General features: G+C 47.3%; 1 protein-coding gene across 5 annotated transcripts in view; it reads right to left on the bottom strand.

Moving 5' to 3' along the window:
- The window catches only part of SLC39A14 (solute carrier family 39 member 14), a 44,819-nt gene that overhangs the window by 18,493 nt on the left and 11,363 nt on the right, over positions 1–14,963 (bottom strand). Inside the window, exon 2 of one of the 5 annotated variants that reach the window (XM_007126305.3) lies at positions 9,936–10,007. The exons of the other annotated variants lie outside the window; for them this stretch is intronic. Within the exon in view, the coding sequence (XP_007126367.1) occupies positions 9,936–9,948 (13 nt within the window). The 5' untranslated portion in view covers positions 9,949–10,007. The remainder of the gene's footprint in view (positions 1–9,935; positions 10,008–14,963) is intronic. 5 annotated transcript variants of the gene reach the window in all.

Genomic DNA, 14,963 nt, shown 5'->3' with positions numbered 1-14,963 from the left:
GATATGGGAACATATGTATATGTATAACTGGTTCACTTTGTTGTAAAGCAGAAACTAACACACCACTGTAAAACAGTTATACTCCAATAAAGATGTTAAAAAAAAAAAAAGAATCCGCCTGCCAATGCAGGGGACATGGGTTCGAGCCCTGATCCGGGAAGATCCCACATGCCGTGGAGCAACTGAGCCCGCGAGCCACAACTACTGAGCCTGCACGCCACAGTTACTGAAGCCCGCGCGCCTAGAGGCCGTGCTCCACAACAAGAGAAGCCACCGCAACGAGAAGCCTGTGTAACGCAACGAAGAGTAGCCCCCGCTCGCCACAACTAGAGAAAGCCTGCGTGCAGCAACAAAGACCCAATGCAGCCAAGAAAATAAAAAATAAAAAAAAAGACTGATGGTCCACACTAAAGAATGACCACGGGGGTCAGAGGGGTGGATAAGGAGGTGCAGGTGAGGGGGCAGGGGAAAAGGAGAGGCTACGGTGACATGAATGATGGCTCCCGAAGTCCTTGGCTGCACTCCTGACTGGCCTTAGCGAATCATCGTAAGCCTTCTCCTCAACTGTCTCCTTGAAATCCAAAGGATGTAAAAAGAGGCATCAAGTTCTCTTATATTCCTCTTGGGGACAGACAGCAGGGGGGTCTCTGAGGTGCCTGTGCTCTCATACCCAACTAACTACCACAAGGCAGCTGCCATCCCCCTGGGGGCTCTCTCCCCACAGCTCATTGCTGCAGAAGACTGTCAAACAGACTGGTCTCCCTCCAGTCCCCATCCCCTCCCCATTCTAAGGCTGTGACCCGTCAGCTTAATCGGAATGTCTCCCCAGTGGACACTCCCCATGAAAGGTTAACCAGTGAGGGGTAAAACAGACACACATGGTCTGGGTGAGCCAAGGGGGCAACTTCCAGAGCCTACCTCAGGAGAGGTGTATAAAAATCCCCGCAGACCGAAGACAAAGCCAGGCCTCAGGGTGGAGGTGGAGGCCCTGAGGACTCAAAAGCTCTGGCCTTTGTCTTCCCTGCCGTGGGTGCTGGTAACTAGGAGAAGTGCGCCTCTGGCAACAGAAGGACCACTGGGCTTGGTGGGAGAAGTCCAGTCTGTACCTCACTGATCTCACTAGGTCGCCTTCCTTATACTGCAAAGAGGAAAACAAATCCACAGAGCTTTCTCTGAGTACTAAGAAAGATAAGGTATGTTGAAACACTATATAAAAATAAAGATTTCTGAATTAAGATGGAGAACTGAAATGGCAGCATTTTTCCTTCGACTGATAACTAACTTTTGAGTTTAAAAAAAAAATAGAAAAAAAGCAAGACAAAAAAAAAAAAAAAATAGTCACCCACAGCAAGCAAACAAGGAAAGACACATCATCTGATATAATAACTTCCAAACCAGAGGCAAGGAAAGGAATGCAGGAGGCACCACACGTGGCTGGTCTCCCAGCCCTGGCCCGGCCCCAAGAGGATTCTCACTAAACGGCCCCAGATCTGAAGAGAGGCAGACTGCCGCCAAGTCTTCCTCCCCTTCCACTGGGGAGTAGTGGGAAAAGGTGCTGGGAAACAAAGGAACAGGTGGCAGGGGAACAAGAACAATGGGCTGACTCTCTCTGAGGGAAATAAGGGCTGCAAGGCTGCAGGCCGAACTGGGGAAGCTGTCCAATTCCAGTGGGTCCTCCTCCCCCTCCAACAGCACCTCCCCAGTCCAGGGCAGCCACCGGGGCCACCACCAAAGTCCCAGAGCACAGGCCAGATCCATGCCCTCCACCCCCAACTCAGGCTACAGAGAACACGCCATAAATACCCAGCACTCGGCACTGCTGTCACTGGGGTGGGGGACAAACCAGCCTCAAAGTGGTGGGAAGAAAGTCACTGCCTTATTTTAGAGCCAAAAGAGCCAAAAAGCACTAGCATGAATATGACGAGAAGAAACAGCAGGCCAACCATGCAGAGACAAAGATGTCGATGGAAAGGAAAACATCACTCCAGAGACAGCAATCCCTCAAAACTGCCCACTCTGTGGAATAACTCAATTAGAACATGCACACAATAAAACCAGGGCTCAGAGGTGGGGCCGTAAAACAAAAGGAGATGCAGGCTTACCAAAAAAAGACCAACAAAACATCACTGAAGAACTAACACACAGATTATAATGAACGGAGAACAGAATTCTGCCAGAAATTTCAAATAGAGATACTGACAAAAGAAGGTTTGAGATAAGCACAGTGAATGCGGACGGAAAAGACAAATTAAAGCACATAGTGACGACATGACACCGCCAGGATAACTGGTGTTCCTGAAGTAGAGAACCTGAGACTGGAATAAAAAATATGTTTAAAGATAAAAAACACATGACTTCCCTGAAATGAAAGGAAAAACAGAATCTGATGACTGCAATAATACACTGTACTCCACAAAAATTTCATGCAGAAGGCTCAGCACTGGGACACTGCCTAGTGAAGTTAACAAACTTAAAAAGAAGACTTTTCCAGGAATCCAGAAGAAACTCCCCTGTCCCATAATATTTTCTTCCAAAAACTGTGAAATGTACTAAAACTTCTTTTAAGTGGCAGAAAATTCAGACTGCCCTCATCTTCTCCATAGCAACATTTAGCATCAGAAGAAATGCAACAGTGTTTACATAATTCTGAGAGAAAGAAAATATGAACCAATGAATATTATTCCCAGCTGTGATGTCATACAAATTGGTAAAGACAACAGGCAGAAATTCTGAAGCATGAAATAAGTCAGAGACTTCAGTCCCCTTTCTAGGGGGGAAGAAAATGACATGATAATGAAATGCAGGTGTGCCATAACTATTGAGCCCGCGTGCTGCAACTACTGAAGCCTGTGCACCTAGAACCCATGCTCCGCAGCAAGAGAAGCCACCGCAATGAGAAGCCCGCACACCATAATGAAGACCCAACGCAGCCAAAAAAAGAAAAAAAAGCTAATGTCCTCATTTTTCATAGCAGAGTCAATTAATACCATCTAAAATGGAAACAAGTAATTATAGATATGACTCACAAGCTTCTTTTTTTTTAGCCTTTTTGGGGTCTTTTAGGAAATCATCTCTCTTGTGAAAGACACATTTCTTCATAGTTTAATAATTCCTTTAATAGTTTCTTTTTCTTTGGTTACATTCAGGGAAGTTTTAATACTTTTTTATAGGAGTATTTTCTTTAATTTTTATTGGAGTATAGTTGATTTACAATGTTGTGTTAGTTTCAGGTGTACAGCAAAGTGAATCAGTTATATATACATATATATATGTATATATATTCTTTTTCAGATTCTTTTCCCATATACGTTATTACAGAATATTGAGTAGAGTTCCCTGTGCTATACAGTAGGTCTTTATTAGTTATCTATTTTATATATAGTAGTATGTATATGTTTATCCCAATCTCCTAATTTGTCACTTGCCCCCACGTTTTGGAGTATTTATATCTATTTCTCTAAATGCATTTATCTGTGAGCATGTCTGGAATAAAGTTCACCTAATATTAGTGATGATTATTTCTGAGTGGTGGGATTTGGAGTGTTTTGTTTTGTTTTGTTTATAACCTTTTTAAATGCATCATTGATGTGTCCCAAAGGGTTGTGCAGGTACAACAATATAAGAAAACCTGGGTGATTTTTTTTAAAATCAGGGAGTTAGGGAGAACTTTCTAAGTATGGGACAAAACCTAGAGGCTATAAAATTAATAATGTGACTACACAAACTGCCAAGTGTTCTATAAATAATTAGTGTACTCCCAGCACTCATGGTCAAACTAACAAAGATACAGTTCTCTGTGTAAGTCCCCATAGACCCCGTGAGAAAACCAATAGTCTCGCAGCATGGTACTCAAGTCCATAACCCCCTACAGGCTCTCTGGAGTCCAAAAAGCTTTGAGAAAAACTACCGAGCCTGTGGGCCTCCCTGCCCACCAAATGAACATTGTCCAAGAGGCCACTCTCCTCTCGGACAAGATGAAACTCCCTCCCAAGTATAGTGCAAATATCACGGCCTGAAAGCAAGTCCTCGGCCTTGCCCAACAGGCCCAGGGCTCAACGGGCCCATTCTTCTCCTGCTTCCCTAGGCCCTCCCTCCTAACTGCTCTCCCACATACACTAAAAGGATGTGCTCTCTCCTCTTCCAGCTCTCACTCCCAGAACCTTAGCCTCAGGCTTTGGCTCAGCCAAAGGCCACCCAGGGTGGGAGATTTCCACTGATGGCGTAGGAGAGCTGGCAGGGAGGAGGGCAGTGGGGGTACCTGGAACTGGTGACCCCCTTACTATACTGTCCCCATGAAACTTCACATCGCTGGGAGAGGCAGGATGAGAAAACTTTAAAAAAAAAAAAAAAAAAAAAAAAAAGAGTGGTGACCCAGAAGCAGAGAACAAAATTAGAACCAATAGCCTGCCGTTCATGGACCAATATTTACTGAGCCCCCATTGTGTGAGTCACTGCCCGTGGGAGGGAGGTTGGGAAGGGCAGAGGCCAGCGGCGTCAGGGCCCTGGACAGCCAGCACAGGCGGCTGGGACTGCTGATTTAGCCACATGCTGAGCCCTGAGGGCTGGACCAGCAGGGGAGAGTTGTGCATCTGCCAGGCTCTACAGTCCCAGAGGAGCCTGGGCTTGCCAGAGCAAGGAACCCTTCCAAAACCAACTAACTGAGTCAGGAAGCCCGGTAAGCAGGAGCCTGCAGAACTCCCCCCTACCAGAGGCCAGGGCAAGAGCCACCTCTATTCTCATTCATCCATCAACATTTCCCAGACACTCCATTGCAAAATTCTGACCTATTGTCCCTCTAAGTCCACTCCTGTTTGTCAGACCACGGGGCCCGGCATGTGGCTTAGGAAACAAGGTACTCACATCCACCACTTACATCACCCATTTGAAGCAGAACTTCCCAACTGGTTATTCAGGGTCAAATAAATAAGTAAAATGTATGATCTAGTGGCTAAATCAGACAGCATGATGAGTTGCACAGGCCTGGGTTCAAACTTGGGGCCTGCCACTAACCTACCATGTGCCCCCAGCACAATCAGGCTATGAAATGTCCAGGCGCTCAGGGGCATTCTGATAAACGAGAGAGAGAGAGCTTAAAGGTCATAGCACAGCGTGTACTTAGGTCTGTTCCTTCTGTTCCTTGTTCTCCCAGCTCTCAGGCCAATCCCCTCACCTAGACCTGAACCTGCCTTTTCTTGGATTACCTCCTCTTCCAGGAAGCCTTCTGGGACCACCCTTTGAGCACTCATCTCCAGCTACTTTGGACTCCTAATGACCTGGTCTCCCAGGGAGCCTTCCAGACAGATTTTTTGTTCCTTGAAGGCAAGGGGGTCCTCTCCTTATGCTTCCCCATAGCATAGTGTCTGGACCAGTGCTGGGCACACGAGTGGGGAGAAGCAGAGAATTTCTGCTGTAAGATGCCAAATCCAACCTCCCATCTAACTGATGTCCGCTGGCATTGCCCCTACAGCTTGATGAGGAACAGGTGCCTCCTTCCACAGACATTCTAACCCACCCACTACCACAGCTCCCCACCCCACCCCCGGGGCCTTCAGACATTCCCCAAAGTCAGGTGTCCAGACCACTTATTACCCTAGACTAAACAATCCCCATTCCTTCAATTTTGTTTATATTCATTGAACAAAAGGCTAGCTACACCTGCCGGACTTTAAAAAACTCAGTCCAAGAGTTCATTCATTCAATACATATTCATTGCCTACCGGTTTCATACTGGGAATAATGCTAGGGAATGCCTAGTACCTGCCCTCACAGAGCAGGGAAAGCAAACAATTCAACAAGCAACTTACAAGAACAATGATGACAAGGGTTGTGTATTGATCCGGGTTCAGTTAGGCAATTTAAGCAGAAAGAGATTTTGTGTAACATATTAAATGGCCCAGAGAATCATGGGAAGAGCTGAAAAAACAGACTCTAGACTGAGTGTCCAGGAGCTACTCCCAAAATCACAGTGCAGAGCCAGTCAGCCAAGGAGCTGCTGCCCCCCGCCACCATCAGGAAGCTATGGCACAAGGAAGCTGCCTGCTCCAGGATTATGCTGCAACTGCCATGATCCACACCAGCAAATGGATGTCCCAGGGTCCATCCTGAGGAAGAGGATATCCACATATTTAAGACTAGATGGAGTGTAGCTAATTGGCAGAATGCATGTCACATTGGGAATTCCAGTGAAAGGATGTCTGGAAAGTGTCATTTTTTGATTCTCTACTTTTAGTAGCTTGGACCATAATTTATTATCCAAAGTAACGCACTTGATAGGGAAAGGAGGCGCTATTAGTAAACACACCAGGACAACAAGAGTAAACCACAGGGTTGCCTCAGCGTGGATGCCTGGGGAACAAGCCAAACAAACCATCTGCCATAGGTCACGACGAGGAGCACAGGAAGCTTGGAGAACACAGCAGGGCGGTCAAGTCTAGTGTCAGGGGTCAGGGGAGGCCTCCAGAAAGAGACATTATTTTAGCTGAGACCTCGAGGGCGTGTAAAAGTGGGCCAGGTGAAGATGACAGGGTGGGGATGGGGCAGAATGTTCCAGAAAGATGCAGGTTCGTTTGGAATGCCTCAGCCAAGATGCCGCATCTAAGAACTTAAGAGCCCAGGTGTACACAAGAGGATGTGGCAGGGGCCAGGGCAGGCACGGGCCTATAGGCCGCGGGAAGGTGGCTAGACCCCATCTGGAGGGCAGTGGGGATCATTTTCAGCAAAGGTACCACCAGATCTGTGTTTTTAGTATACTGGTCTGGCTGCAGTGTGGAGAACAGACTGGAGGTGGGCAAGAACAGAAGCCACGAGTCCACGTAGGAGGTTCCCTGGGTTCCAGGTGGAAGAACACAGCACCCAGTCTGGTCTAAAGAGCAAGGCTTCTTTTTCCCAGGTTCGATCCAGCCTGGGGTGCTTCCCTGACCCTTGGGGCTGCTGGCCCCGCAGTTCTCCATTAAAGACCTGCAGAGGCTCTTCTTTAGCGGTTACCAGGAGAGAAACAAGCCCCATCACTGTCCTGGTAACCACAAGTATCAGAGTGAGTTGGAAAAGACCGCCTTCCACCCCCCGACCATTTCCTCAATCAGGCTGAGACCTCAACTCTCTTGCTGTAGCGGGAGGGTCATTCATAAATGCCAACTCCAACTCCCGGGCAACAACACTGTGTGGGCAGACTGTGCCACCGAGGGCCTCTCACAAGAAGTCCCCAAATGGCTAAGAAGAGTCCTCTGAGAAGGCAGGTGGGCTCTTTCCAGACAGTGACCCCTTACAAGACCCTGGGCTACAGCAGGCAGAGGCACACTTGGTTTTCCTGGTGCAGAGAACCTCTCTCTACTAGAAGCCAGGCCAGAGGACAGCACCACTGCTCTGCCTGCAGCAGACTCTCCCTGCCCTGACGCCAGCCCACCTATCCCCCTCCCTCCATGTCCTGCTGCACCACTATCTCCCCCTTTAAACCCTCCCATCCTTAAGCCAGCGCAAGCCCCCCACAACTCCTCCTCAAAGATTCTGACCGCGCCATCCCTTCAACTGAGATGCTGAATTGGGAGTGATAATTTCTCCAGGAAAGTAGTTCTCAGAGTGTGGTCCCCGGACCAGCAGCATCACCATCACCTGGGAACCTGTTGGAAATACAAATTCTCAGCCCCACCCGAATCTGCTGAATCAGAGACTCCAGATGGGGTCCAGCAATCTGTGTTTTAGGAAGCTCTCCAGGTGATCACGATGTACACGGATGTCTGAGGACCACTATTTTCAGGGGAAGGTCGTTAGATTACCAGATTTCTTCACCACAGAGGGCAAGGACCACTGCTGTGCAGTGGCGGCCCCTTCCCTCAGTTACCGCTCATGAGCACATGGCCAGGGCCCGGGTAGGAAGGCACAGGCTGCATCTTGGGCCTTATATTTACCAGCATGAGTCATAAACGAGCCCTACTCTCAGGAGAAAGAGGGTTATTGGGAAAAAGAGGGAAAAAGTCCATATTTCCAAACCAGAGACAGGAAGGTGGCATGAAACAGAGGGAGAATGAGTAATTACATGCATGAATCATAATTCCTCCATTTTCCCCTCCCATTTCCCAAAACTCCCACATGGTTCATTCCGTGGCCCAAGGTCACTGGCAGTCATCATGGGATTACTGAGGTGAAAGGCCTTCCCTCATCCTCTGCTTCCTCAGCATGGGCCTCACCACGTGACAGGAGCGCCTCTCTTCTTGGGATTCAGGAGGAGAAACCACTGCAGCGCACCACCTGCACTTGTCACTCACGCCCGCTCCATTCCACCCTGTCCCCTCCGAGGATCATGCTAAAATACCTACCTTCCATCACTTCCCCTACCCAACAGAAAAGTTTATTAGTCCCTCTGCCTGGCAGGCAAGGGTCCCTCCAACTAGGCTCCCATCACCCTTCACCCTCAGCTGCCACTACTCTCTGGCTGGGACCCTGGGCTCCAACTGAGACGTCTGCCCCTGCTCCCTTTCACCCCTGCACCCTCCTGTCTCCACATGGCCCACAGGACCAGGACTGGAAAGGCTGATTAACATATGGTAGAGGGCTTCCCTGGTGGCGCAGTGATTGAGAATCCGCCTGCCGATGCGGGGGACACGGGTTCGCGCCCCGGTCCGGGAGGATCCCACATGCCGTGGAGCGGCTGGGCCCGTGAGCCATGGCCGCTGGGCCTGCGCATCCGGAGCCTGTGCTCCGCAACGGGAGAGGCCACAACAGTGAGAGGCCCGCGTACCGCAAAAAAAAAAAAAAAAAAACATATGGTAGAGACATCAGTCAGAAAGCTGAATGTAGTTCGAATGTGTTCCAAGCACTCTCTCCACAAGTGTGAAGGGCCTGGATGTGTTGTTGTTGTTGTTAAAAAAGGATGAACTGCAGGAAAAAGCACCATCTCTGGTCCACCCCAAATCCTCCCCAGCACAAGTCCTACCCCATCCTCCTCTCAATCCTACCACTCTGTCTCAATGGTGTACTGTCTCACAATGACACTCCTAACACTTTCAGTGAACTTTCGTGGTTGTTTCATAACAATCCTAGGAAGTTGGTAGGATCTAAATAAAGACTTGCTGCTCGAATATGTAAATACAAATGCATATGTAAACAGACATATCTTCACTTCTCCAGAGAGTGCAGGATGGCTGGGATACACTCCACTGGAGATGCAGTATTTAGGGCCAAGGGCTCAAGGGCAGGAATGCACGGTGTCTTCTCAAAGCTCCCTCTTGCCAAAGGTGCTAAGGACAGCATAAGGACCCCGATACTTTGTCCTTCTGCTTCTCCATCTCTGCCCGGCCAGAGGCTCTAGAGAGGGGCTGTCAAGAGCACACTCAGATGGATTCCAGAGCAAAGGCAACCACGTTTCTGGCTATCATCCTCAGATACAGATCAGGGACAGCAAAAGACCCACATGGACAAGCTCCCCCTTTCTCAGGTTAAAATACCCCTCAAGGCAGCAGTCTCTAGACAACCTGGTGCCATAAGTGACTTCCCTTAACAACACGATGTATTTCCACTTGCCCTCCCCCTCCCTCCGCCCACAAACTGCTTGCCTGTTAAAAAACGGATCAACATTCTAACCAGACTTAAAGGCTTACCCTCTCCTGCCAACACCAACCCCAAGGGGCAATCAGAATACCACCTGGAAAGGGTTTCTGATTTTAGCTTGCAACTCAGACATCCTCTAGTTTGGGTGACTTTCAGCCCCAAACAGAGAGGAAAAAAAAAAAAAAAGACGATACAAGAATTCTTGCGGCAGCACTATTCACAATAACAAAAACTTTGGAAGCAACCCAAAAGCCCATCAGCAGGAGAGTGGATAAACAAACTAACCAACTTTCACAGCAGAATAGTATAAAACAAAGTGAATGAACTACAGCAGCATTAGCACTGAGTGTATATTACAAGTTTTCAATAACTGCCTTTTGGGTGCTACTCACAAGACCAATTCATTCCTCAAGACCTCTCCTCCAGAAGACTGGAAAGACTGTCTGAATCTGAAGACAGGAAATCTGAGTGAAGGAAATGTTGAAATGCTGGTTGAAATAAAAATACTAAAATAAAATAAAATCTCTTAACCAGGCTTCCAGCTTCCACTGAGCACTTACCCCCAAACTGTTTGAGTCCCTTCTCTCTCTTTTTAAGTGTAACATATATACACATGAAGCGCCCAAGTCTTAAGTGTACAGCTCAATGAAAGAGTCATCCTTTTAGGGCTTCCCTGGTGGCGCAGTGGTTGAGAATCCGCCTGCCGATGCAGGGGACACGGGTTCGTGCCCCGGTCCGGGAAGATCCCACATGCCGCGGAGCGGCTGGGCCCGTGAGCCATGGCCACTGGGCCTGTGCGTCCGGAGCCTGTGCTCCGCAACGGGAGAGGCCACAACAGTGAGAGGCCCACGTACCACAAAAAAATTGAACCCACGATGGCTTCTCAGTACAAGTGGAATCAAATCTGGGACTTCCCTGGCGGTCCATGGTTAAGACGCTGCACTTCCACTACAGGGGGCACGGGTTCAATCCCTGGTTGGGGAACTAAGATCCCATGTGCCGCAGTCAAACAAAACAAAACAACAAAACAACAAATGAATCAAACCTAAACCACTTTTCCTGGCATATAAGTCACTGTGAGGTCTGGCCCTTGCTAACCCCACTGACCTCACCAGGATCCAGCCACCACCCTGGCCTTCTTTCTGTTCCTTTAGCACACCAAGTGCATTCTGACCTCAGGGCCTTTGCACTTGCTGTTCCCTCTGCTGAGAATGCCCTTCCCCTAGATCTTCATATCAAGTCTCAGCTCAAAGGTCACCTTCTCAAAGCGGAGGGCCACCTGGTTTCAAAAAAAAAAAAAAAAAAACCCTACTCACAAGTCATTCAGAATTCCAACACCGTTTTATTTTCTTCTTACCATATATCACTATTTTACAGAGTCTTCTTTCTTTTGTTTTGTTTTTTTTTTTACATATTTATTATCTATCTCCTCCTACTGACTGTAAACTCCACAATGGTGGAGACTCATGCCTATCTTCTTCCCTGAGCCTGGAGGAGTGAGTGCCTGGCACCAAGAGAGCCCCCAAAGGATATCTGCTGAATGATGTATTAATTTCCCACGACCCCCTTGTCCAGGGCCCCCGAGTTTAGAACCTTACTGTTCTTTGATCTCAACCCCCAGTAGAACTATTAGCAGTTATAGGGGGAGGGACACCCTCTCCTGCAGCTTCAAGAGAGCTGAAGACCCCCAGAGAGCCAGAGAAGTCTGTCTGGAGTTGGAATATAAAACATAAGGTAAAAAATAAAATAAAATTAAATTAAAAAGTAGAACATAAGGTGGGGTGGGAGACCCAAAAGTAAGGTGGTGGGAGAGGCACAGACAGGCAGCCTTCCTTCCCCATCCTAGAAGCAAATGTGCCGAGGACAGGCAACCATCTGATCGCCCTGCCGAAAATTCCACGTTAACTTTTCCCCGTTGCAGGGAGAGAAAAGGAAAGGAAACCCCGCAAGTACAGGCTGTTTCTAGAATTTCTCAGCTGGCCGTGGAAACTCTGAGTCCCGGACTCGTTGCCCACAATCTCTCTCAATGTGCCAACTGCACATATCCTGAAGTGCGGGGGGGGAGGGCCTCGTGGCCGCTGCCAAAAAGAGGGACTGGTGTGAGTAGCCAAGGTCACAGGCAGAATCTGGCCAGCAGAGCGGTGCACGCCACGGTTTACCCATGGTCAAGGCCTCTGCCGTGGGAAGCATCTCCACGGCGTCTGGTGGATGGCAGGGGGCGGCCGAGGCGGGAGGAACAGGAACGGGGACAGAATCTGTTCCTAGGGCTGGTCAGGCTGCCCCAGAGGGCACTTTGGCTGGTGGTCCAAGTCTGGGGGAGCAGGCCACTTTGTACTTTTTGCGCTTTTCTGGGAAAGGTGATGAGAACAGCTGTGGCTTGCTACCCCCGGGAAACTCCCCAGGGACCTGGTATCCTGAAAACTTGCCCAGCCTCTCAGAGGGGAAATGGTCAGCACTGAAATATACATACGCCAATCAATGTCACTGGCCGGCCTTCAGGAAGTAGGGGGAGAGGAGGCGAGGCAGGGAGGGAGTCCAGGGCCTTCTGCCGCTGGCTCATCCCTGGTAGAGAAAGCCGGGCCAGCTTCCCTGCAGGCCAGCACGGCTCCACCTCGGCCCAAGCCTCACGTACTCTGTGCTCTGAGAAAAGAGAATCCCGGGGGCTGGCCGGGAGCCCTCTCGTTTCCAGGAAAGGAGGAGGGTAGCCAGCAGTACAGCCTGCTCCCTGGGATTTGCAGGGCTCTCCTGACTAGCAGGACACAGGTGCCCCACCTCACTTTCTCCCATACAAACCAAACTTTCAGGCTTCCAGTAAAAGTGAGAATACAACAGTGGGTTTGGGTTTGGGTCTGGGTTCGGGTCTGCCCTCCCCCGCCTTTGGGAGAACAACCCAGAAATCCTGGGAGCCAGGGGGTAGAATGCAAGGCCCTCAGGTGAGCTGGCTGCCTCCCCCACACCCACCCAGCCCAACCTGACAGCAGGGTATAGGGAAAGACCCCAAGGGGAGAAGGGGACCTGCCTAGAAGGAAATCAATCAGTGAGGTCCAGGAGCAAGTTGGCCCAGGGCCAGTCCATGCCCCTAGGGCTGCGGTCACCAAATATTTATTAAGAACTTACTACACTGGGATTGACATATATACACTAATATCTATAAAATGGATAACTAATAAGAACCTGCTATATAAAAAAATAAATAAAATAAAATTTAAAAATTTTTTTAATAAATATAAATAATAAAAATTAAAAATTAAAAAAAAAGAACTTACTACACAATTTGTTAAACTACCCTCTGAGATTTAACTAATTTACTACTCCTGCTATCTGTGGATAAGGATGCCAGCTTCATAAGATTCTCACCAACGCTGAGTATTAAAATAGGATTCCATCTTTGCCAAATAGGTTAAAAACTATTTTCATCATTCTTTAAAAACTATTTTCATCATTCTTTTTTTTTTTGCGGTACGCGGGCCTCTCACTGTTGTGGCCTCTCCCGTTGCGGGGCACGTTGCGGAGCACAGGCTTCGGACGCGCAGGCTCAGCGGCCATGGCTCACGGGCCCAGCCGCTCCACGGCACGTGGGATCCTCCCAGACCGGGGCACGAACCGGTGTTCCCTGCATCGGCAGGCGGACTCTCAACCACTGCGCCACCAGGGAAGCCCTATTTTCATCATTCTTTTAATTTGCATTCCTTTGATTACCAGTGTGGCTAAACACAGCTTCAGGTTTACTAACATTTATACTTCTTCTTTTACAAATTGCCTGTCACTCTCCTTTGCCCATTTTTGCTGACCCCCATTCATTTTTTTTTATTGGTGTACTTAAGAGTTCATCGTATGGTAAAAATATTAACCTTCTGTCACATGTTACAAATACTCTTCCTAATTAGTCATTTGCCCTTTAATTTCATTAACTGGTCTTACAAAATTTTTAAGTAAAGTCAAATATATCCCACTTTGCCTATAAGGTTTCTGCTTTTAATATCATGCTTGGAAAACCCTTTCTCACCCTGAAATTACAGAAATATATACCTATTTATTCTTGCATTAAAAAATTTAAATCTCTAAGTCATCTACAATTTAATTTGACACAGCGTGACAAAGAGAATTTAACTTAAAAAAAATAGCCAATTATCCCAATGTTTTTTAATGAACAGTCTATTGTCCTTGTAAACCTCAACTGTGAAGTCTATAAAAGGTAAGAACCAGAGGTGAAGTCAACTACATCTTTTGTGCTAAGAAAGGCCACAGGTGGCTGTTCTGTTGGTGAAATCTAAGTGCAGGGCTGTGATGCCATCTCTTTCTCTTCCTCCCTCCTGCTCAGAGGTACAGGCTCGACTACCACGAGAAGGAAGTCCTATGTGCTAAGGATGGCAGAACAGAAAGATCCACTGAAGACAGGCTGGGTTCCTGCAGGCACCACTGAGCAGGAACCCAGCCTCCCACAGTTAATCGCCAGATGCTTTACATGCTATTTGCCCAAACCAGCCTTGACTGGACTCTGGTATTTGCATCTGAACACTCCTGTAACTCATCCACAATCCTTTCTTCCCTAATTTTATAATAATAAGAATTGCTAGGATTTATTGGTGTCTGCCAGGCACTGTGCTAAGCAATTTGTTTTCATTATCTCATTATTCTTCTCAACAACCTTATTTTAGATTCCACAGTACTTCCCTAATTATAAGTATCAATGACAGCTTTTCAGAGCAGAAAAAGATACTGCATTAAATGTACGCATCACCGAGACACCTCCCTATTTCAGAAACATGAAAATAAAACAAAAAAGCATTTTAAAATTGAGGAAATATGGTATCAATCCCATTTTACAGATGCGGATACTAAGGCTAAGAAGACTTGCTCAAAATCACACCACAACTAGTATAAATAATACCATTGTTGTTTGCTAAATTCCTACATGTACTGAGGTCTGTTTTTGGACGTTTCTGGTCTGCTCTATTTATCTATCCTGTGTCAATGTCACATTTAATTTTTTATTTTAAATTTTTTCTGGTAAAGCAAGTTCAACTTCACTATTTTCTTTTAAAAATTGTTCTTGGCTATTCTTACACATTCATTCTTTCAGAAAAAAACGTTTAAAGTCATCTTATATGAAAAGACAACCCTCAGAATGGGAGAAAATATTTTCAAACGAAGCAACTGACAAAGGATTAACCTCCAAAATATACAAGCAGCTCATGCAGCTCAATATCAAAAAAACAAACAACCCAATCCAAAAATGGCAGAAGAACTAAATAGACATTTCTCCAAAGAAGATATACAGATTGCCAACAAACACATGAAAGAATGCTTAACATTACTAATCATTAGAGAAATGCAAGTCAAAACTACAGTGAGATACCATCTCACACTGGTCAGAATGGCCATCATCAAAAACTCTAGAAACAATAAATGCTGGAGAG

This window comes from Physeter macrocephalus, chromosome 9 (genome assembly GCF_002837175.3).
Source record: "Physeter macrocephalus isolate SW-GA chromosome 9, ASM283717v5, whole genome shotgun sequence".
Taxonomy (NCBI): Eukaryota; Metazoa; Chordata; class Mammalia; order Artiodactyla; family Physeteridae; genus Physeter; species Physeter macrocephalus.
The sequence above is the reverse complement of the archived record's forward strand: the minus strand, read 5'-3'. Positions and strand labels throughout refer to the sequence as shown.